The 22,627-nt window shown below is 47.3% G+C and overlaps 1 protein-coding gene across 1 annotated transcript; it reads left to right on the forward strand.

Annotated features, from left to right (window-relative positions):
- The first annotated feature begins 21,430 nt into the window (after nucleotides 1–21,430).
- Nucleotides 21,431–22,282, forward strand: LOC124654927 (formin-A-like). Its single transcript, XM_047193905.1, has one exon. It carries the CDS (start codon nucleotides 21,532–21,534, stop codon nucleotides 21,997–21,999), a length of 468 nt encoding a protein of 155 aa, XP_047049861.1. The 5' UTR covers nucleotides 21,431–21,531; the 3' UTR covers nucleotides 22,000–22,282.
- Nucleotides 22,283–22,627: the final 345 nt, after the last annotated feature.

The following is a 22,627-nucleotide window of genomic DNA, read 5'->3' on the forward strand; positions in this document are numbered from 1 at the left end:
AGTGTTGGCGTGCGACGGAACGCTCGAGCGAAGAAGAGAGAAAGCTTGAGCGAGAGAGCGGAGAGTGCGAGGGAGAAGAAGGGCGCCTCGGTACCGCTACCGGGGGCATTTATAGCCGCCTGGCGCGCCAGTTGCGCGGCCACGTGGCGATCGTGGGCCACGATCGGGATTTACTGCGCTGTAACTCCCCCCACGACGGCAGCGGTTACCGAAAACGGCCACACCACGTCCCCCACTACCGCACCGGATCCGGCGGGGACATTGATGTGACCGGACGAACCGACCGCAGCGCCGGGCGTCAGACCGGTCAAGTCGGGTACAGGACCCGAGGCGGCGGAGACTCCGGCGCGCCGCAAGCCGGAGCCGGACAATAAGTTCAACCCGGACTAAAAATCGTCAACAAGGCGGAGACGCCATCAAAACTCGCGAGAAAGCAAAAGCTGTATAAGTGTAAAAAGCGGCCGCTAGAAGCAGCCGGCAGGAACGAGCCGGATGAGGGCGCAGCCGGCTGAATGGAAATTCTCAGTCGGCCCCTCCAAGTGCCGTCAAATATATTCGAGAAGCCAGGAAAACCTGCCTAGGTCCTTCTAAACGCAGGACCTTGCCGGCTTCGGGGGCTAATGTCGGGGGAAGACCCGGATAGGGCAATGGACGCGGAGCAGCCGCCTGGCCACCGGCCGGCTCGCGGCAAAGGCCGGCCGAGGAGCAGCCGGCCGGCGCCGTGGCCGGCTGGTCCGGAAGCCGGCAGTCTCTAGGTCCTAGTCGGCCCGGCTACGGCCACCAATGCTGTAGCTGGGCCGGCTTCTACAAGCCATATCCGACTGGGGTTTGTACCTCAGACCGACTCGAGGCTGGCGAGTCTTGCACTGGAAGGAACCGGGTTGGTGATCCGGGTTCCTAAAGTCCACGCTGACTCCATCTTCCGTAAAGCGCGGGGCACTGTGGAGCAATAGTGCCGCGCGCCGGACAGGCCGTCAGGGCTTACGACGATCCGTACTGGCTACAGTGGCTGACGGCGACAGGGGACACCTCCTCTCCATACCGCTGACCGTGGCAGCCGGATGGGACAGAGCCACGATGCCTCAACGGCTCCCGACGTCACCGCCTCGGGAAGGAGCGGAAGCCGGAGCCGGCCAAGCCGGCCAGTAAACTATAGGGTCTTATATGTAAAGTGCCGGCGCCTATATAAGCCGCACTACCCCCTCTCGTGCCGGGGATCGATCATTCTTACTTCATTCCACCCTTAGCGCTGCCCTGTGAGAGAGACCATCGTCTCCTTTAGCCTCCCAGGAGCAGCCGGACACAGCTCTAGGAGCACCATTGTATTGTGTGATCATCATATACACTCATAGCAGGAGTAGAGGTTTTACCTCCACTGGAGGGCCTCGAACCTGGGTACGTCGCCGTGTCGCTTGTGCCCATACCCGCATCCGGATACCGCCGTGAGATCCCTCAGGAACAACTTCGATTAGCCACCCTATGGCATATGCCGTGACGATACCACGACATTACCGGCGAAGCTCTGATGGTGTGCCGGCAGTAGCTGACATATCGCCGGCGCACTGCCTGGTGCGCCGGCAGTGCCCAGTTATCACTGGCCCGTTCGCACCGGCGGGCTGAGGTGCGCCGGCAGTAGACATATTTGGTGCGCCGGCAGTAGCTGTTTTCCTTGTAGTGGTGTATGGCATTCTAATGGCATGAGGTACTAGACAAACCCTAACCCTAACCCTTGTTTCTCAATCCCTGAACAAATGTGCAATGTATGAGGGAATCGAGACATAGGAAGATGAGGAGAGGAAATTACCCGAAGACATTGCTCTCCTTGCCCAACGGAACAAGAAGAACTGCAAGGGATAGATTGAGGGGTAAAACCCCAAATCTCCAATTGTGGCTTGAGAGGGACCGAATCCCTTAGTGAAGATCCTCCAAGGTACCCTATCTATGGTGGAGTAGAGTTTGGGGTGAGTCTAGTGGTGGGAATGCCCTAGGGAGTGGTGGAGAGGTAAGAGGTGGCGCCAATGGTGGCTGTGGTTGAAGGGGGAAGTGAGGAAGAAGACCCAAGGGGTACCCCTCAAGCCCCCACTTAACCAGCCATCGATCGACGCACGACCCGGCCGAGCGGGCTCGGCACCAGGCCAGCCGACCGTAGAACCGACGGAATCGGGCCAGGGACCGGCCTGCACATTTTACTCCCATTTGACTTTTCTTTGTGTAAAATTGTGTGTATGATCAGAGGATGACATGTACAATATAGATAGATAGACATATGATAAGAGGAGCATGGACATGGGGTAGGAAACACAAGTTTTCTAGGCATACCAATTGGAGTGAAATCCAAACAAGATGTAAATAACAACAATGGGCATGATTCGAAATATATCAAGAACCATAAATTATTTTAGAATTGTTTAGCAATAAGATCAGTTAGCCTCATAGAACGAAAACACTTTGTAACAGAGGCTAAATGAGGGGCGGCGGATTACTCCCCCTATGTTAAAGCACAAATGTCATGAGACCACGAAGAGACATGCTTGGGTCCATATTATGACATTGGGTCTATTAATGTTGCACACATAGGTATGCATCATACCAAGTCATGGTAAGATGACTATCCCCATATGTGTTGCACAACTAAGCTAGATATCTAGTTAAATGTAAGAATATAATGCAAGAAGTTGTTCAATCTAAGTTGTTAGGATCAAGAATACCTAGTTCACCTCTCAAGTTCACAAATCGGGCTTCATCCAAAGGCTTAGTGAAAATATCCTAATTGAAAGTTCTGATACCAATTGAAAGTTCAGAGATGGTAAACCTAGAGGGGGTGAATAGGTTTCTACAGATTTTAATTCTTTCTTTGCAATATTAGGCTTTGCGGAATATAAAGGTGAGCCTAATGCAAACTAGGTGAAGCACCCTAGATGATGATACAAGGACTCGAGCACGAAGGCTCTCACAGACAGATATATCACACGTAAAGAGATCGGTTAGGAATAACCGATAGCACGCAGAGACGAAGGTTTATTCCCATTTTCCCTTCCTTTGCAAGCAGGTACGTTACGTTTGGAGAGGTGGGGGTCCCACGAAGGATTCCCCAAAGCCACGAAGGCTCACCTTCTTCTCCGGAGCCTATCCCATGAAGGAATAGCTCACTCACTTGTGGTAGACTTTGAGGCAGCTTCCAAACCTTCACAATCTTGTCAGGAGCAAATCCACAGCCCGGATGCTTCCGGACTTCTTTTTCCCACATAGGGTTTTCAAGGAACCCTAGAAAGCAAGTATCTCGATGAATACAAGGGGTAACAAGATTTGTCTCGGTGGAACTATAGATCAAGACCTCCTCTATCTTTTCCCCGGAGGGATACGAGTTCGGGTGGATGAGGAGGGAGATCTGAGGCTTTTGGTGTTTCTATCAATGGAGTATGAGAGAGAGAAAGCTCAAGAACAGTTTGTATTGTAGTGCCTAAGTGTTCTGAGCTAGGTGAAGGGGTATTTATATGGTCCCTCGAAATCTACCCGTTGTGACTTGTCCAGCTCAGCAAACAGTCAAGGAAGCCGGTCGACCGGGCCTGGGGGCGGGCCATCCGGGCCAGAGGTCTGTTCCGTCGGGCCAGAGGTCGGACCATCCGGTCCGAACCGGAACGTGCGCCGTGCCAGAACCGGGCGAAGGTGGAAAGGCTTTTTGTCCAGGTTAGCTCTGGCGCCAGGGCCTGTAGGCGCCGGGCCAGCCGGTCCCACGGCCGGTCGAACCGGACCACAAACCGGCTAGAGGTAGAAATCTCGTCCTTCATTTTTGTCGAAGTGGGGGGGTCTCCCTTTACCTTCTTGTTCCATTGATACACCATTATGCATGTTTGACTAATACCTAAGAATAATCTTATAGACATGTATTAGTCCAAATACTCTAGCAACGGTGTCATTGTTACCAAAATAATGGATAAGGGTAAAATACCCTTACAATCTCCCCTTTTTGGTATACGATGACAAACCAAGCTAGAGTCGCGTATAAATATTATGATAAGCTCAAACCTTGATTCCATATAAGATATTGAGACAGCTCCCTCATAATGTGTGCACTTGGAGAATTTGTGTTTGAATGCAAAGTGCACCATTTGTAGAATATGAGAAGCTCCCCCAATATCTTTAGGAAGCAAACATGGTATAGACAAGTATATATCAAGATATAAGCATAATCATCCTAAATAGAGATTAAGCATACAATAACTTGTCCATACACGAATTATTCAAGGTAGCAAATGGTTCCGGAAATAAAATCAAGCAAATAGCACAAGCCAAATAAGAAGCAAATAAAGTAGCAATGGCTTGTGCACCAACAACCAAGAACCCTTAGAAATGGAATTTTCTCTGTGAAATGCATGAACAACCACCTATGCAGGAATGAGACAAACAGATCCTTCAAGAGTTTGTGGAAAAGCAAAATTCCCCTGAATATAAATGAAAGTTTGGAGATGGTAAACCTAGAGGGGGTGAATAGGTTTCTACAGATTTTAATTCTTTCTTTGCAATATTAGGCTTTGCGGAATATAAAGATGAGCCTAATGCAAACTAGGTGAAACAACCTATATGAGGATACAAGTAACTCAAGCACGAAGGCTCTCACGAGGCAGTTATATCACAAGTAAGGAGTTCGGTTAGAGATAACCGATAGCACGCGGAGACGAGGATGTATTCCCGTGTTCCCTTCCTTTGCAAGAAGGTACGTCACGTTTGGAGGGTGGAGGTCCCACGAAGGATTCCCCACGCCACGAAGGCTCACCCTATTCTCCGGAGCCTATCCCACGAAGGAATAGCTCACTCACTTGTGGTACACTTTGAGGTAGCCTCCAAACCTTCACAATCTTGTCAGGAGCAAATCCACAGCCCGGATGCTTCTGGACCACTCTTGCCCACCTAGGTTTACCAAGGAACCCTAGAGAGCAAGCTTCTTGATGAATACAAGGGGGAATGAGATTTGGCTTGGTAGAATAATAGATCGGGTCCTCCTCTAACGTTTCCCCGGAGGGATTTGAGTTTGGGTGGAGGAGGAGGGAGATCCGAGGCTTTTGGTGTTTCTAGCAATGGAGTATGAGAGAGAGAGAGCTCAAGAACAGCTTGTAGTGTAGTGCCTACCCCTTCAGAGGTAGGAGAAGGGTATTTATAGTGTTCTTCGAAATCTGGCCGTTGCTCACTTGACACATCATCAGATTCCTCGAGGAACCTGGTCGACCGGATTTGGCGCCGAACTGGCCGGCGCACAGGCCGGGCCAGCGACCGGACCAGCCGGTTTCAACCGGAGCTGGGACCGGGTCTTGACCGGACGAGCTTCTGAGGTTACTGGATCATGCCCGGATGGCACAAGTGCGTAGGCCGGTTGAGCGTCGGGGCAGCCAGTCTGGAACCCGGTCCGACCGGGCCATGTACCGGATTGGCCGGTCCAAACCGGGCTGGCGAGCGGATGCAGACCGGGTGCTCGCCCACCTTTACTGGAACCTGCCCGGATGGCACAAGCGCTGGGGCCGGTCGGCGCCGGGCTGTCCGGTGCGAGGGCCGGTCTGACCGGGTCTGGGACCGGCCAGGCTCTGGAAAATCCTTGTTGATTTTTCATCGAAGTGGGGGGTCTCACATTGCCTTCTTGTTCCATTGATACACCATTATACATCTTTGGCTAATACCTCGGAATCATCTTGTAGACATGTATTAGTCCAAATACACTAGCATGATGTCATAGTTACCAAAATAATGGATAAGGGTAAAATACCCTTACAATCTCCCCCTTTTTGGTATACGATGACAAACCGAGCTAGAGTCACATATAGATATTATGATAAGCTTTAAACCTTGATTCCACATAAGATATTGAGACGGCTCCCCCATAAACTGTGCACTTGGAGAATTTGCGTTTGAATGCAAAGTGCAACATTTGTGGAACATGAGAAGCTCCCCCAATATCTTTAGGAAACAAGCATGGTATGGAGATGTGCATATCAAGATATATAAGCATAGCACACATAATCATCGTAACATAGAGATTAAGCATATAGGTACATGTCCATACATGAATTACTTAAAGTAGCAAATGGTTCTTGGAATGATAAAAGCAAATAAGCACAAGCCATATCAGAATCAAATAAAGCAACACCCATGGCTTGTGACAACCAAAGAACCGCGTGAATCCTAGACTCTACTCTCTTCTCCCCCTTTGGCATCGGAACACCAAAAAGGCGAAGAAAAGAGGAGAGATGCTAGCGCACCCATCAATAGAACTCATGCCCAGCGGAATATGAGCTCTCGCCATCATCACGCGCATCCTCATCCGCATCACCTTCATCCTCATCAGCATCATCGTGCCACAGGGACACATGCAGGCCTAGGAGGAGGACCACCAAAAGTGTACAAGGAGGGATCAAAGTTCTGGAACATCTGATCAGAGATGGGAGGCATCTCCCAGTTAGGTGCATGTACAGGCTCCAACTCAGGGCCAGGAGGAGGAACAGGTGTATTCCTAGCAGCCATGAACTCATTTTGGCGCCTCCTCGTCTCCTGGTTCAAAGCAAGACTTTGATGTGCAACATCATTGGTATTTTTGCACATCTGCCATAAGCTAGAGAAGAACCGTGAGACACCATGATGTGGGCGCCTAGAGTAGCTGGAGCTAGCAGGGTCATGGCTTTCCTTGGACCGGCGCTCAGAAGGCATCATTTCAGCGACGTCCGGTCTATCACCTTGGATAGGTACCTTGAAGGCTTCCATCTTGACCCGTTCACCTTGCATATTGAGAGGTGCTGGCACAACCTTGTTGATGAGCAGCTGAATGTACTGAGCATAGTTAGGAGTCATCCGTTCGCGAACACATCGCCTCAATTCACAGTAGAGGAAATCACATCCATCAATGATTTTTTGGTACTCACGGTGGCAGTAGTACATCAGGTTCAGATGATATCCACGACATTCACTTGTATCGTCGGACCTCCTGATGAGAGTCTCACGGAATAGCTTGGCAAGTAGACGGTAGGAGTAGTACATGCCAGAGATAGTGGGAGGTCCAGCTGTGGGTTCCGGAGGATAGCAGAAGGCAATGTCTCCTTTGGTGAACTTCTGCTGAGAGTATATCTTGAAACCACGAGCACGACCTCCACCAAACCCCATGGCTTCACAGAAATCAAGATAGTTGCAAGTGTATTTCTCTTTGCCTGTCATCCAAGTCATAGTCCGAGCTGCATCATCATGGAAAAACACGGTGCAGCGAAACTGCCTCACCAGGAGTGGACAATAGCACTCATCAGTAGGCGTCAGGCACATAAGCTCATACAACCCCATCCGCTTCAAGGTCTTAACCACAAAACGATACTTGGTGGCTTCATGCATTGCAAGAACATCCTTGATGGCCTTGGGCATAACAAAGGTACTATTCTTCATGTGCTCTTTGGTGTCGTAGTACTCTTCCCACATCACTTGATGTGTCTTGGTCCAGAAGAATTTATCTCCCCCTGTGTAAGTGGGTGCCTCAAAGAGATAGGGGTTGTCCTCTCTAACTCTTCTCCATGCACCAACATGTACATTGCCAACATTAAACGTTGGCAAGGTCTCATCATCTTCTTGTGCTGCATGTTTATCTCTCTTTTTGCTGGCAATTGACTTGGTTCTTCCAGATGAGCTGCCACCAGTAGTCGGAGGTGCACCGGAAGGCACACGCCCGCTAGTACGGCGTGCTGGAGGCCCCGTACGCCTTCCTCTCTTGGCAGCAGTGTCATAATCCTCACTACTCCAATCACCCGAAGACATGGTCCTCTTTGCCCAAGTGAGCAAGAAGAACACTTGGATAGGGCTTGAGGTCCAAATCCCCAAGATCTCAAAAATGGGCTTGAGGGAGACCAAATCCCTTGGTGAAGATGCTTGAGAGATCCCGATCTATGATTGGGTGAAGTTTGGGGAGAAACTGTAGGGATTCGTAGCATAGAAAACAAAAAATTTCCTACCGCGAGAACGAAAACCAAGCCAAGATGCAATCTACAAGATGGTAACAACGAGGGGATCACGAGACTAACCCTTGAAGATTTCCAAAGCCTATGAGATTAGATCTCATTGTTGCAGAAGATGATCACTTGCCGCTTTCAAAAGCGCGTAGAAGATCTTGACGGTGCCACAATCGGGCAGTGATACGCGTACAACACGCGTCCGTTGGGAACCCCAAGAGGAAGGTGTGATGCGTACAGCGGCAAGTTTTCCCTCAGTAAGAAACCAAGGTTTATTGAACCAGTAGGAGCCAAGAAGCACGTTGAAGGTTGATGGCGGCGAGATGTAGTGTGGCGCAACACCAGGGATTCCGGCGCCAACGTGGAACCTGCACAACACAACCAAAGTACTTTGCCCCAACGAAACAGTGAGGTTGTCAATCTCACCGGCTTGCTTTAACAAAGGATTAGATGTATAGTGTGGATGATGATTGTTTGCAGAAAACAGTAGAACAAGTATTGCAGTAGATTGTATTCGATTAAAAGAATGGAGCGGGGTCCACAGTTCACTAGAGGTGTCTCTCCCATAAGATAAATAGCATGTTGGGTGAACAAATTACAGTTGGGCAATTGACAAATAGAGAGGGCATGACAATGCACATACATGATATGATGAGTATTGTGAGATTTAATTGGGCATTACGACAAAGTACATAGACCGCTATCCAGCATGCATCTATGCCTAAAAAGTCCACCTTCAGGTTATCATCCGAACCCCTTCCAGTATTAAGTTGCAAACAACAGAAAATTGCATTAAGTATGGTGCGTAATATAATCAATAACTACATCCTCGGACATAGCATAAATGTTTTATCCCTAGTGGCAACAGCACATCCACAACCTTAGAACTTTCTTTCACTGTCCCAGATTTAATGGAGGCATGAACCCACTATCGAGCATAAATACTCCCTCTTGGAGTTAAGAGTAAAAACTTGGCCAGAGCCTCTACTAATAACGGAGAGCATGCAAGATCATAAACAACACATAGGTAATAAATTGATAATCAACATAGCATAGTATTCTCTATCCATCGGATCCCAACAAACACAACATATAGCATTATAGATAGATGATCTTGATCATGTTAGGCAGCTCACAAGATCCGACAATGAAGCACAATTAGGAGAAGACGACCATCTAGCTACTGCTATGGACCCATAGTCCAGGGGTGAACTACTCACTCATCACTCCGAGAGCGACCATGGCGGTGAAGAGTCCTCCAGGAGATGATTCCCCTCTCGGCAGGGTGCCGGAGGCGATCTCCTGAATCCCCCGAGATGGGATTGGTGGCGGCGGAGTCTCTGGAAGGTTTTCCGTATCGTGGCTCTCGGTACTGGGGGTTTCGCGACGAAGGCTATAAGTAGGCGGAGGAGATAGGTCAGGGGGCCACACCAGGGCCCCACACGCTAGGTCGGCACGGCCAAGGGCTGGGCCGCGCCGCCCTAGTGTTTGGCCACCTCGTGGCCCCACTTCTTATCATCTTCGGTCTTCTGGAAGCTTCGTGTGAAAATAGGCCCCTGGGCGTTGATTTCTTCCAATTCCGAGAATATTTCCTTACTAGGATTTCTGAAACCAAAAGCAGCGAAAACAACGAAGCGGCTCTTCGACATCTCGTTAATAGGTTAGTGCCGGAAAATGCATAAATATGACATAAAGTATGCATAAAACATGTAGATATCATCAATAATGTGGCATGGAACATAAGAAATTATCGATACGTCGGAGACGTATCAGCATCCCCAAGCTTTGTTTTTGCTCGTCCCGAGCAGGTAAACGATAACAAAGATAATTTCTGGAGTGACATGCCATCAAAACCTTGATCATACTATTGTAAGCACATGTAATGAATGCAGCGATCAAAACAATGGTAATGCAATGACTAAACAAATGAATCATATAGCAAAGACTTTTCATGAATAGTACTTTCAAGACAAGCATCAATAAGTCTTGCATAAGAGTTAACTCATAAAGCAATAAATTCAAAGTAAAGGCATTGAAGCAACACAAAGGAAGATTAAGTTTCAACGGTTGCTTTCAACTTATAACATGTATATCTCATGGATATTGTCAACATAAAGTAATATAACAAGTGCAATATGCAAGTATGTAGGAATCAATGCACGAGTTCACACAAGTGTTTGCTTCTTGAGATGGAGAGAAATAGGTAAGCCGACTCAACATAAAAGTAAAAGAAAGGCCCTTCGCAGAGGGAAGCATTGATTGCTATATTTGTGCTAGAGCTTTGATTTTGAAAACAAGAAACAATTTTGTCAACGGTAGTAATAAAGCATATGCATCATGTAAATTATATCCTACAAGTTGCAAGCCTCATGCATAGTATACTAATAGTGCCCGCACCTTGTCCTAATTAGCTCGGATTACCTGGATTATCACCGCAATACATATGTTTTAACCAAGTGTCACAAAGGGGTACCTCTATGCCGCATGTACAAAGGTCTAAGGAGAAAGCTCGCATTGGATTTCTCGCTTTTGATTATTCTCAACTTAGACATCCATACCGGGACAACATAGACAACAGATAATGGACTCCTCTTTAATGCTTAAGCATTCAACAACAATTAATTTTTCTCATATGAGATTGAGGATATTTGTCCAAAACTGAAACTTCCACCATGGATCATGGTTTTAGTTAGCGGCCCAATGTTCTTCTCTAACAGTATGCATGCTCAAACCATTCAACTCATGGTAAATCTCCCTTACTTCAGACAAGACGGACATGCATAGCAACTCACATGATATTCAACAAAGAGTAGTTGATGGCGTCCCCAGGAACATGGTTATCGCACAACAAGCAACTTAATAAGAGATAAAGTGCATAAGTACATATTCAATACCACAATAGTGTTTAGGCTATTTGTCCCATGAGCTATATATTGCAAAGATAGAGGATAGAAATTTTAAAGGTAGCACTCAAGCAATTTACATTGGAATGGCGGAGAAATACCATGTAGTAGGTAGGTATGGTGGACACAAATGGCATAGTGGTTGGCTCAAGGATTTTGGATGCATGAGAAGTATTCCCTCTCGATACAAGGTTTAGGCTAGCAAGGTTATTTGAAACAAACACAAGTATGAAGCGGTACAGCAAAACTCACATAAAAGACATATTGTAAACATTATAAGACTCTATACCGTCTTCCTTGTTGTTCAAACTCTTACTAGAAATTATCTAGACCTTAGAGAGACCAATTATGCAAACCAAATTTTAGCAAGATCTATGTATTTCTTCATTAATAGGTGCAAAGTATATGATGCAAAAGCTTAAACATGAGCACAACAATTGCCAAGTATCACATTATCCAAGACATTTTAGCAATTACTACATGTATCATTTTCCGTTTCCAACCATATAACAATTTAACGAAGAAGAAACTTTCGCCATGAATACTATGAGTAAAGCCTAAGGACATACTTGTCCATATGCAACAGCGGAGCGTGTCTCTCTCCCACACAATGAATGCTAGGATCCATTTTATTCAAACAAAACAAAAAACAAAAACAAACAGACGCTCCAAGCAAAGTACATAAGATGTGATGGAATAAAAATATAGTTTCACTAGAGGAACCTGATAATGTTGTCGATGAAGAAGGGGATGCCTTGGGCATCCCCAAGCTTAGACGCTTGAGTCTTCTTGAAATATGCAGGGGTGAACCACCGGGGCATCCCCAAGCTTAGAGCTTTCACTCTCCTTGATCATATTGTATCATCCTCCTCTCTTGATCCTTGAAAACTTCCTCCACACCAAACTCAAAACAACTCATTAGAGGGTTAGTGCACAATTAAAATTTACATGTTCAGAGGTGACATAATCATTCTTAACACTTCTGGACATTGCACAAAGCTACTGAAAGTTAATGGAATCGAAAAATCCATCAAACATAGCAAAACAGGCAATGCGAAATAAAAGGCAGAATCTGTCAAAACAGAACAGTTCGTAAAGAAGAATTTCTAAGAGGCACCAGACTTGCTCAAATGAAAATGCTCAAATTGAATGAAAGTTGCGTACATATCTGAGGATCACTCACGTAAATTGGTATAATTTTTTGAGTTACCTACAGAGAATTAGGCCCAGATTCGTGACAACGAAGAAATCTGATTTCGCGCAGTAATCCAAATCTAGTATGAACCTTACTATCAACGACTTTACTTGGCACAACAATTCACAAAACTAAGATAAGGAGAGGTTGCTACAGTAGTAAAAACTTCCAAGACTCAAATATAAAATAACAGTGCAGTAGTAAAAACATGGGTTGTCTCCCATAAGCGCTTTTTTTAACGCCTTTCAGCTAGGCGCAGAAAGAGTGTATCAAGTATTATCAAGAGATGGTGCATCTACAGCGGGGTTTGGAGTTTTCTCAACCATGCATTGTATTTTGGATACATAAGTTTCAGAGGCTCCCTTTTCATTAGTCTTGGGCTTGCTACTCTCATCAAACAAATTTTCAGGAACAAGCCAAGCATAATTATCATCTAGAGCTTCATGCATAGCTAGGAGCTTACAAGGTATTGGTGCTTTAATCTCCCCACCATTATTAACATTATTAGTGTACTTAATTCTATCCATATCCATCTTTTCAAGTGTTCTTTTAAAATTGGTGGTCATACCAAGCCTCTCATGCTTACTAAAAACTTTTCTAGCTTCTTTGGCTATATCCTCAAATTCTCGCACTAGGACTTTTAGAACAAAATCTCTCTTCTCTCCCCTCTCCATATCAGAAAGTGTAAGAAACATGTGTTGTATCATGGGGTTGAGACTAATAAATCTAGCTTCCATCATGCATACCAAACAAACAGAGGCATCTTCATAAGTAGGGACAGCTTTTGCAAGAGGTATATCTTTAAGATCTTCATGCATACTAACATGGGTGAAAAATTATTCTATATTATCTCTTCCAATTATAGACCCTTGTCCCACCGGTATATCTTTTACAGTAAAATTAAAAGGAAACATGATGAAATAAATAAATGCAAGTAACTAATTTTTTTTGTGTTTTTAATATGGAGAATGCAAACAAGACAGTAAATAAAGTAAAACTAGCAACTATTTTTTTTGTATTTTGATATAATGCAGCAAATAAAGTAGTAAATAAAATAAAGCAAGAGAAAAACAAAGTAAAGAGATTGGAATGTGGAGACTCCCCTTGCAGCGTGTCTTGATCTCCCCGGCAACGGCGCCAGAAAAAGAGCTTGATACGCGTACGGCACGCGTCCGTTGGGAACCCCAAGAGGAAGGTGTGATGCGTACAGCGGCAAGTTTTCCCTCAGTAAGAAACCAAGGTTTATCAAACCAGTAGGAGCCAAGAAGCACGTTGAAGGTTGATGGCGGCGAGATGTAGTGCGGCGCAACACCAGGGATTCCGGCGCCAACGTGGAACCTGCACAACACAACCAAAGTACTTTGCCCCAACGAAACAGATGAGGTTGTCAATCTCACCGGCTTGCTGTAACAAATGATTAGATGTATAGTGTGGATGATGATTGTTTGCGAGAAAACAGTAGAACAAGTATTGCGATGAGATTGTATTCGATTAAAAGAATGGACCGGGGTCCACAGTTCACTAGAGGTGTCTCTCCCATAAGATAAATAGCATGTTGGGTGAACAAACTACAGCTTGGGCAATTGACAAATAGAGAGGGCATGACAATGCACATACATGATATGATGAGTATTGTGAGATTTAATTGGGCATTACGACAAAGTACATAGACCGCTATCCAGCATGCATCTATGCCTAAAAGTCCACCTTCGAAGTTATCATCCGAACCCTTCCAGTATTAAGTTGCAAACAATGAGACAATTGCATTAAGTATGGTGCGTAATGTAATCAATAACTACATCCTCGGACATAGCATCAATGTTTTATTCCTAGTGGCAACAGACACATCCACAACCTTAGAACTTTCCGTCACTCTGTCCCGATTTAATGGAGGCATGAACCCACTATCGAGCATAAATACTCCCTCTTGGAGTTAAGAGTAAAAACTTGGCCAGAGCCTCTACTAATAACGGAGAGCATGCAAGATCATAAACAACACATAGGTAATAAATTGATAATCAACATAGCATTGTATTCTCTATCCATCGGATCCCAACAAACACAACATATAGCATTACAGATAGATGATCTTGATCATGTTAGGCAGCTCACAAGATCCGACAATGAAGCACAATTAGGAGAAGACGACCATCTAGCTACTCGCTATGGACCCATAGTCCAGGGGTGAACTACTCACTCATCACTCCGGAGGCGACCATGGCGGTGAAGAGTCCTCCGGGAGATGATTCCCCTCTCCGGCAGGGTGCCGGAGGCGATCTCCTGAATCCCCCGAGATGGGATTGGTGGCGGCGGTGTCTCTGGTAGGTTTTCCGTATCGTGGCTCTCGGTACTGGGGGTTTCGCGACGAAGGCTATAAGTAGGCGGAGGAGATAGGTCAGGGGGCCACACAAGGGCCCCACACGCTAGGTCGGCGCGGCCAAGGGCTGGGCCGCGCTGCCCTAGTGTTTGGCCACCTCGTGTCCCACTCCGTATCATCTTCGGTCTTCTGGAAGCTTCGTGTGAAAATAGGCCCCTGGGCGTTGATTTCGTCCAATGCCGAGAATATTTCCTTACTAGGATTTCTGAAACCAAAAACAGCAGAAAACAGCAACTGGCTCTTCGGCATCTCGTTAATAGGTTAGTGCCGGAAAATGCATAAATATGACATAAAGTATGCATAAAACATGTAGATATCATCAATAATGTGGCATGGAACATAAGAAATTATCGATACGTCGGAGACGTATCAGGCATCACCTCCGTACTCGGTCACACGTTCGGTGTTGATGAAGACGACGTCCTTCTCCCCGTTCCAGCAGGCAGCGTAGTAGATCCTCCTCGGAATCCCGGCAGCACGATGGCGTCATGGCGGTGGTGGTGGAGAACTCCAGCAGGGCTTCGCCTATGCGCTGCGGGAGTAGTATGTGGAGGAGGAGAGGCTAGGGTTTGGGGAGAGGGGGGTCTTGGGCGCCGGCCACTTGGGGGCTGCGGCCAAGATGTGGCTTTGGTGTAGCCGGCCCCTCCCCTTGGCTCCTCATTATATAGGTGGAAGCCCCCAAGAGTTGTAGTCCAAGTCTTCGAATAAGATCCCAACAACAAAACTTGCCATAGATGGGAAACCTACTCAAGGTGGGACACCCACCTTTCCTTGAGGTGGGGTGGCCGGCCACCTTAGGTGGAGTCCACCTGGGACTCCTCCCCCTTGGGGTTGGCCGGCCATGCTAGTAGAGTCCCTCCGGGACTCCACCTTCCATAGTGATTTCTTCCGGACTTTTCTAGAACCTTCTAGAACCTTCCATAAATGCACAGGATCATTTTCAAACTTGTAAAATGACTTCCTATATATGAATATTATTCTCCAAACCATTCCGGAACTCCTCGTGATGTCCTGGATCCCATCCGAGACTCCGAACTCCATTCCATATTCCATATCTACTTAAACGACATCAAACCTTAAGTGTGTCACCCTACGGTTCGTGAACTATTCAGACATGGTTGAGACCTCTCTCCGACCAGTAACCAATAGCGGGGTCTGGAGATCCATAATGGCTCCCACATATTCAACGATGACTTAGTGATCGATTGGACCATTTACATACGATACTGATTCCCTTTGTCACGCGATATTTTACTTGTCCGAGGTTTGATCATCGGTATCTCTATACCTCGTTCAACCTCGTCTCCTGACAAGTACTCTTTACTCGTATCGTGGTATGTGGTCTCTTATGAACCATTCATATGCTTGCAAGCTAATTTAGAAGACATTCCACCGAGAGGGCCCAGAGTATATCTATCCGTCATCGGGATGGACAAATCCCACTTTTGATCCATATGCCTCAACTCAATACTTTCCGAATACCTAATCCCACCTTTATAACCACCCATTTACGCAGTGGCGTTTGATGTAATCAAAGTACCCTTCCGGCATAAGTGATTTATATGATCTCATGGTCGAAAGGACTAGGTAACTATGTATCGAAAGCTTATAGCAAATGAACTTAATGACGTGATCTTATGCTATGCTTAATTGGGTGTGTCCATTACATCATTCATCAATGACATAACCTTGTTATCAATAACATCTAATGTTCATGATCACGAAACCATGATCATCTATTAACCAACAAGCTAGTTATATAAGAGGCTTACTAGGAACTCCTTGTTGTTCACATAACACACATGTATGAATGTTTCGGTTAATACAATTATAGCATGGTATGTAAACATTATCATAAACACAAAGATATATTATAATAACCATTTTATTATTGCCTCTTGGGCATATCTCCAACAGTCTCCCACTTGCACTAGAGTCAATAATCTAGTTTACATTTGTAAAGATATAACAACTTGGCCTTCCGGTCCTTTATCATGTTTTACTCACGGGAGAGGTTTTAGTCAACGGATCTGACACGCTCAGAAACATATGTATTTTGTAATTCATTTGCGACTCAACGCATCACTCATTTTCCTAATGAGTCGGCATTAAACATGTTTGGTCTTCTGGTGGAACCTTAATTCCGCGGTCAGAAATATGTCACTAATATTGTCACACACAATATAGCTTCAAAGTTCTGGGACTATCGAAACTACACCAAATTCTCAAAGAACTTCTTGACTTAACATCCTTAGTCATTGTCAAAACAATGACATGCTCTGCCTTCGTTTGTAGAATCCGTCACAATATTTATAACTCTTCTAAATCTAGCATAGACAACTTCTAGCTCATTGTGCTACCTTTTAAACAACACTTAGTCTAATTTGAGATTGAAATTTTATTTTTATATGTGACAAAAACAAATATCGGTGCAACACCTTACAGCGATTTGTTTGTCATTTCTCCATACAAAACTATATATATATATATATCCTTGGTTCTTCTTAAGTACTCAAGAATATTCTTACTGTTTTTCAATGATCATCACATGAATCATTCTGGTACATGCTCATAATACTTTTAGAGCACAGGACATCTGATTGTGTACATATTATTCATGATCTATAATCACTCATGTGTTTTTACTCATTGAGTGTCAGATACACTCAAGTCTTGTTAAACTAAAGATAATTTTCTGAAGAGAAATTGGACTAGAAATGCTTCCTACCAGTTTTTTCATCAAAATGAAACCATATCACATCTTTTCTTTGAGTGTGCAGAAGGAAAATATGTCTGGAGCACTGTGGCTATGGTTGTTGGGGCATCTAACAGGCCTGAAAGTTTCACTCAATTCTTTTGGTGGTTTCCTCGCCTTGTACCTGCTAGCAGAAACGTGGAAATTGCTGGACTGGCTGCAATCAATTGGGCTATTTGGAAACTGTGAAATAGAGCTTGTTTCGAGAGAGAAAAATGGTCAAATCTCCTAATGAGCTAATCAGTTTTCAGAAAACATCAAAGCTAGCGCTGATAGCCTTCTCAGTCTTGCGGATGCTGCTGCTGCCACTTCTTCGGCGACAAAAAGGAGATCTACTGGGAGAAATCTTCGGATTACTGATGAGGAGATGGCAGATCTTGATGGGGAGGACATGGTAACTGATGATGCTGATGCTTAACCTGCCCCTGTTGATGTTGCTGTTGCAAATATTGCTTCCTTCTTTTGAGATAGATTTTATTGTTGTTAGCTTGGTGATGCTGGCGCTTGCCATATGGCTGGCAGTAGGCGGCGATCCCTCCTCCTGCTTTTCCTTTGTGTTTGCTACTGGAACAACTGTTGTTTTCGTCACCTCCTGATAATAAAAACCTGTCCCATGGCTGGGTTGCTTGGAAAAAAAATTACAGACAGGGCGCTACGATGGTGGCGACGCCTTGGCTGGCAAAGACAACGAGGGTGAAGATGGTGGCCTCATGTTTCTCATCTTCGCGTGCACATGTGGAGTAGATGGGGCGTGCATGGCCTGGCGCGCCGCTCGGCATGGTGGTAGGATGTGGTGGTCGAGTGGCAGTCTGGGGTGGTGATGCAAGACAATGCGAGTGGCGGCAGTGTGGGCCGTGGGCAGAAGGGCTGCAGCTTATGTGCCCCCGAAATGAATGTCACTGCCTTCTGTTCGTCATATTCTCCGCCACAGTACCGTTCATCATCGTGCGGGCATGGCGGCCAGGGTCGCCCTTGATCTGCCGACTTTTCAAAGTGGGTCAGGTGGCTGGTGATGGCCGGTTGCGCTGGGGCTCGGCCTGAAGAAATACGGCAGTCCTAGGGTTCCTCTTGCGCCAAACGAATATCTACTTGATACATGTCCTCCTTGATTTGGCCAGAGAGTTCCGGGAGACTCCGCCGGCTAACTCCATAGTGCGTCTTATGCGTGGAGATTGCTAGATTGGATGATATTCGATCGCATGCAATCTTTTTTATTACCGTTTTGTTTCAGAGTGGGCGATGCGAAGCTGTGCGGTCAGTTGCCATCATGGGACATGTCTTTAGTTTCATGCTGAAGTGAGTCACAGAGAATGGTATGGAAGGTGAGATCTGAGAACTCGTAATGGTGGTTCGAGTCCTGGTGGCTATGAGATTTTTGCTTGTTGATTCGTGGAATGGAGCATTTGGCATCGGCAAGCTAGGGCAATAATACATGACAAATTAGAGTCTAAAACTTGCAAGGTGAAAACGGAAGATCTAACCTTAATTGGTTGTGTTTGCACTGGCCTCGTTGATGTTATTGTTTTGTGAGCATGGATTTTCTTCTGGGTGAAAACCTATGGGCTATGTAGGGCAATGATGGCGCTTGTGCACTATTTTCTTTTTAGAGACATCGTTTTTGAAGATGATGAATCTCTGGTGCTGCCTTGGTGATATCCGCTGCCTTGTTTTGTGAGCGAGACTTTTTTCTGTAATTGTCCTTTTTTTAGTTGTATGCATCTATGTTGCCATTAAGACATTAATAACTGAATATAATTGATATCTCTGTGGTACTAATATCTTAACCTTTGTCGAAAAAGCAAGCAGCCATGCTGCTAGCTTCTCATGCGATGGGAATGGTGGGCCAACATATATGCAGCCAGCCGAGGAGCAACAGGCCAGAGCAAGGTGGGGCGATCGGTCGCCGGATCAGAGGAGCAGCTAATCATCACCCCTTAGCGATGGTTTATAACCATTGCCTTAGAGATGATTTATAACCATTGCTAAGGGGAAACCGTTAATGGGTTTGGCCCATTAGTTCGGTTGTTTCAAAAATTCGCAGATTCAAAATTTATTTATATTTGAAATTTTCTCTGAATTGAAATTTCCTCATATTAAAAAATTTCTTAGAATACAAATTTGCCCAGATTCAAAATTTGCTTAGATTTAAAATTTACCTAGATTCAAAATTTGCTCAGATTTGAAATTTGCTTAGGGCATCTCCAGCGGCGCGACGCATTTTAGAGTCCGCGCGCGTTCGTTTGCGTCGGTCCTTTTTGTCGAAATCGACCGCGCGTCCGTTTGCGTCAGGGGATGGCTCCAGCGGCACGACACATTTTTTAGGACGAATCATTTTTTTAAAACATGAAACATAATGTACATACTAAAACATTAAAAAAACCTAAACGCGTACTGATGCTCATCTTCGCTGTGCTGCTCCTCGTCGCTGTCGACCATGATGAGCTCCGGTATGACCCACGGCCAGTTGCCATCCGGGGGAGCGTACGCCGGGCGCACCGCCGGTGCTCGAGGTTGAGGAGGCTGCGGCTGTTGTGGCGGTGGAGGCGCCCAGGGCTGCGGCTGTGGCGGCGGTTGAGGCGCCCAGACATAAGGCTGTGGCGGCGGTGGAGGCGCCCAGGGCTGCGGCTGTGGCGGCGGTGGAGGCGCCCAGACATAAGGCTGTGGCGGTGGAGGAGGAGGCGTCCAGGGATAAGGCTGTGGCGGCGGTGGCGGCGGTGGAGGAGGCGCCGCCGACTCCAGGAGCGCCTGTCGAAGTGCTTCATCTGCCGACAGGCCCGACGGCATGACGGCGGTGGCGCAGCGGGGCAGCGGCGGCTGCACAGGCGCGTCGTACTCGGAGACGAGGACGGCGACCTTCGCCATCTCGTCGTCCGTCATATTCTTCGGGAAGTCGAAGTTCTGGCCCTCCGCCATGACCTGCTACCATTCGTGGAAGACGACAGCGACGTCGTTGTCGTCCTTCACCTCCTCGCTATGGTACGCGAGCACCTCGACGTAGTCGTCGTCGTCGTACGCGGCGTAGGCTTCATCGTCGTCGTCGTCCTCGCGGTCGTCGGTGTCGTTGTGCTGCGTCTGCTGACGTCGCGTCAGCGTCTGCTAACGTCGTGTCGGCGCCTGCTGTCGACGAGCCGGCGGTGCAGGGCCGAAGGGATAATCCCTGTCGCCCATGAAGCCTGCCCTTCTTCTCCTGTCCGTCTCCGTGGACAGGTACGTACGCCAAAGCTCCGAGTCGATGGCGTACGCCGGATCTGCGCGGAGGTCCGCCGGCAGATACCGCCTCCTGCGCCGGATCTCGCGGTTCGATCAGGCTCACGCGCAGGTACTGGAGGGATGGGCACCCGGCGGCAGCTGAGCTGCCAGCCGCCAGGCAGCTGCACGCCGGACCAGGCGTCATCGCACGGCATCCATTTGCCGTGCATGAGCCTCCCCACCGTGACGGGGAGCGGGATCTTCTTGGTGCCGCTGCCGGAGGCCTCGAAGTCGTTTTTCTTCCCCATGGCGCTGCGGTGGTGGTGGTGCGAGTGGAGGTGTGGTGTGGGCGAAGGAGCGACGCGGCCGGTGGACTTTTAAGGGCAACCGCGCGCGGGATACGATGCCATTGAAGGCGGCGCAGAAGCCCAGCCGCCGCCCGCCAGTGCGCGCGCAGAACAGGTAGCCGCGCGATTGATGACGAAGACTGCGGCGCAGACGCGGAAGCGCTGACCGCCGAAGCGGTGCCCTCGGTGCAGACTCGCTGCCAGACGGGCCCAATGGAGACGCGAGCGGACACTTTGTGCGTCCGCAAAGACGCAAACCTGGCGCATATTTGGGCTAGGTTTGCGTCTCCGCGGACGGCCCGGTCACTTTGCATCGCGTCGCTGGAGAGGGTGGCAGACGCATTTTCGGTCAAAGCGGACGCAAACGGTTGCGTCGCGCGGCTGGAGATGCCCTTACTTTGAAATTTGTTCGAATTTAAAATTTTCTTAACTTTAAAATTTGCTCGTCTTTAAAATTTGTTAAAAAGAAAAAACATAAAAAAATCGAAAGAAAGCCAAAAACCAGAAAAAACCAGAAAAAACTCGAGAAAACCGGAAAAATCCGAGGCCTACTGTCTCTCTGCATGTTGATGAGCCGCGGCCCAAAACTTCCCGTTACATGAAACCACGCGGGCGATGGTTTGTACCCATCACCCGCGGATATCTTATGCGAGTATCAAACGCACCAGCAGCTCGTTTAGCCCCGAATGTCCGAGTAACCAAAAAGACATCTCGGTCCAACCACCGAGTACACCTACTACAAACATCCAGGGCGCTCTCTTGTCTCTGCCACACAACACACACAAGTACGCAGACATGTCTAGATCCTCCCTGATCACCGTCCTCCTCGCCATGATCACCGTGCTGGCAACCACGACGGTGCAGGCGGACTCGCCGGTCTGCGCGTACCCGTGCCTCCCTTCACCAAACTCCGGTGGCATCATCAACAGTTACCCGCCACCGCCACCAGCAGCAACCGATGGTGGCGCCGGCGGCGGCTTCGGCGGCAGCTACCCGCCGCCACCGCCTGGGGGCTTCCCGCTATCCCCGCCTGGTGTCATGCCGGGTTTCCTCCCGCCGCCGTACAGCGCCGTCCCGGCCGGGCCAGCTCCACCGCCGCCGAACCCGGTCCTGCCGTGGTTCCCCTGGTACTACCAGCACGACAACCCGATCACTGGGTCCACCACGTCGGCGTCCCCGCCACCGGCCGTGCACCGGAGGACGACGAGCATGGTTGCCCTGCTGCTCCATCTGTGTCTGGTGATTCTTCTTCGGGCGTCGTAGAGTACTTGTCGGCAGGAGAGTCTGTTAATTAATTTAAGTTTCTCATGCTGATCGAACTTGCTCTTGTTTTTTCGAGGATGGAACTTGCTCTTGTTAATTGCGCAGATGTTATATTTTGGGTTCTTTTTATGTACGAGCTTGTAGAAAAGCTTACCACTATCGTCCTTAATCATAGATTATACACTGTTCTCGAGTATATATATGCAGATCGACTACGCATGATGTAAATTTCTGAGGTAACTATTGTAGTTTTTATACATGGATAATGTCCTATTGATCTTGATGATTAGCTTGGTGATGTTCTCTGGCTCACTTCGTGCTTATAATCTGTGTTAAACTATGTCGCGCATTTTCTGCTTTTGTTACTGTACACTTTCCCCAGTGATCGATAACTGAAACACTGGAGCATTGGAGATGATCTGGACCCCCATTGAGGTACGAAAACGGCTTTTCCTTGCCCTCACCATTCAGCAAATCTATCGTCGACAGGTTACTGAGGTCTCGTGCCAGCTTCTATCAATTAGTGCGTTTGTTCAGATGTCCAAATCTGCACATTCAAGCCAGTAGCAACTAGCAACCAATCAGCTGCTAATTTCCTCTACGGGGCCACAAAAAGCTATAGCCATTC

Source organism: Lolium rigidum, chromosome 5 (assembly GCF_022539505.1).
Source record: "Lolium rigidum isolate FL_2022 chromosome 5, APGP_CSIRO_Lrig_0.1, whole genome shotgun sequence".
NCBI classification, from domain to species: Eukaryota; Viridiplantae; Streptophyta; class Magnoliopsida; order Poales; family Poaceae; genus Lolium; species Lolium rigidum.

Bases quoted from the DNA above. Each gene is read 5' to 3' on its own strand.
- LOC124654927 (XM_047193905.1), top strand. From the start codon at position 21,532: ATGTCTAGATCCTCCCTGATCACCGTCCTCCTCGCCATGATCACCGTG.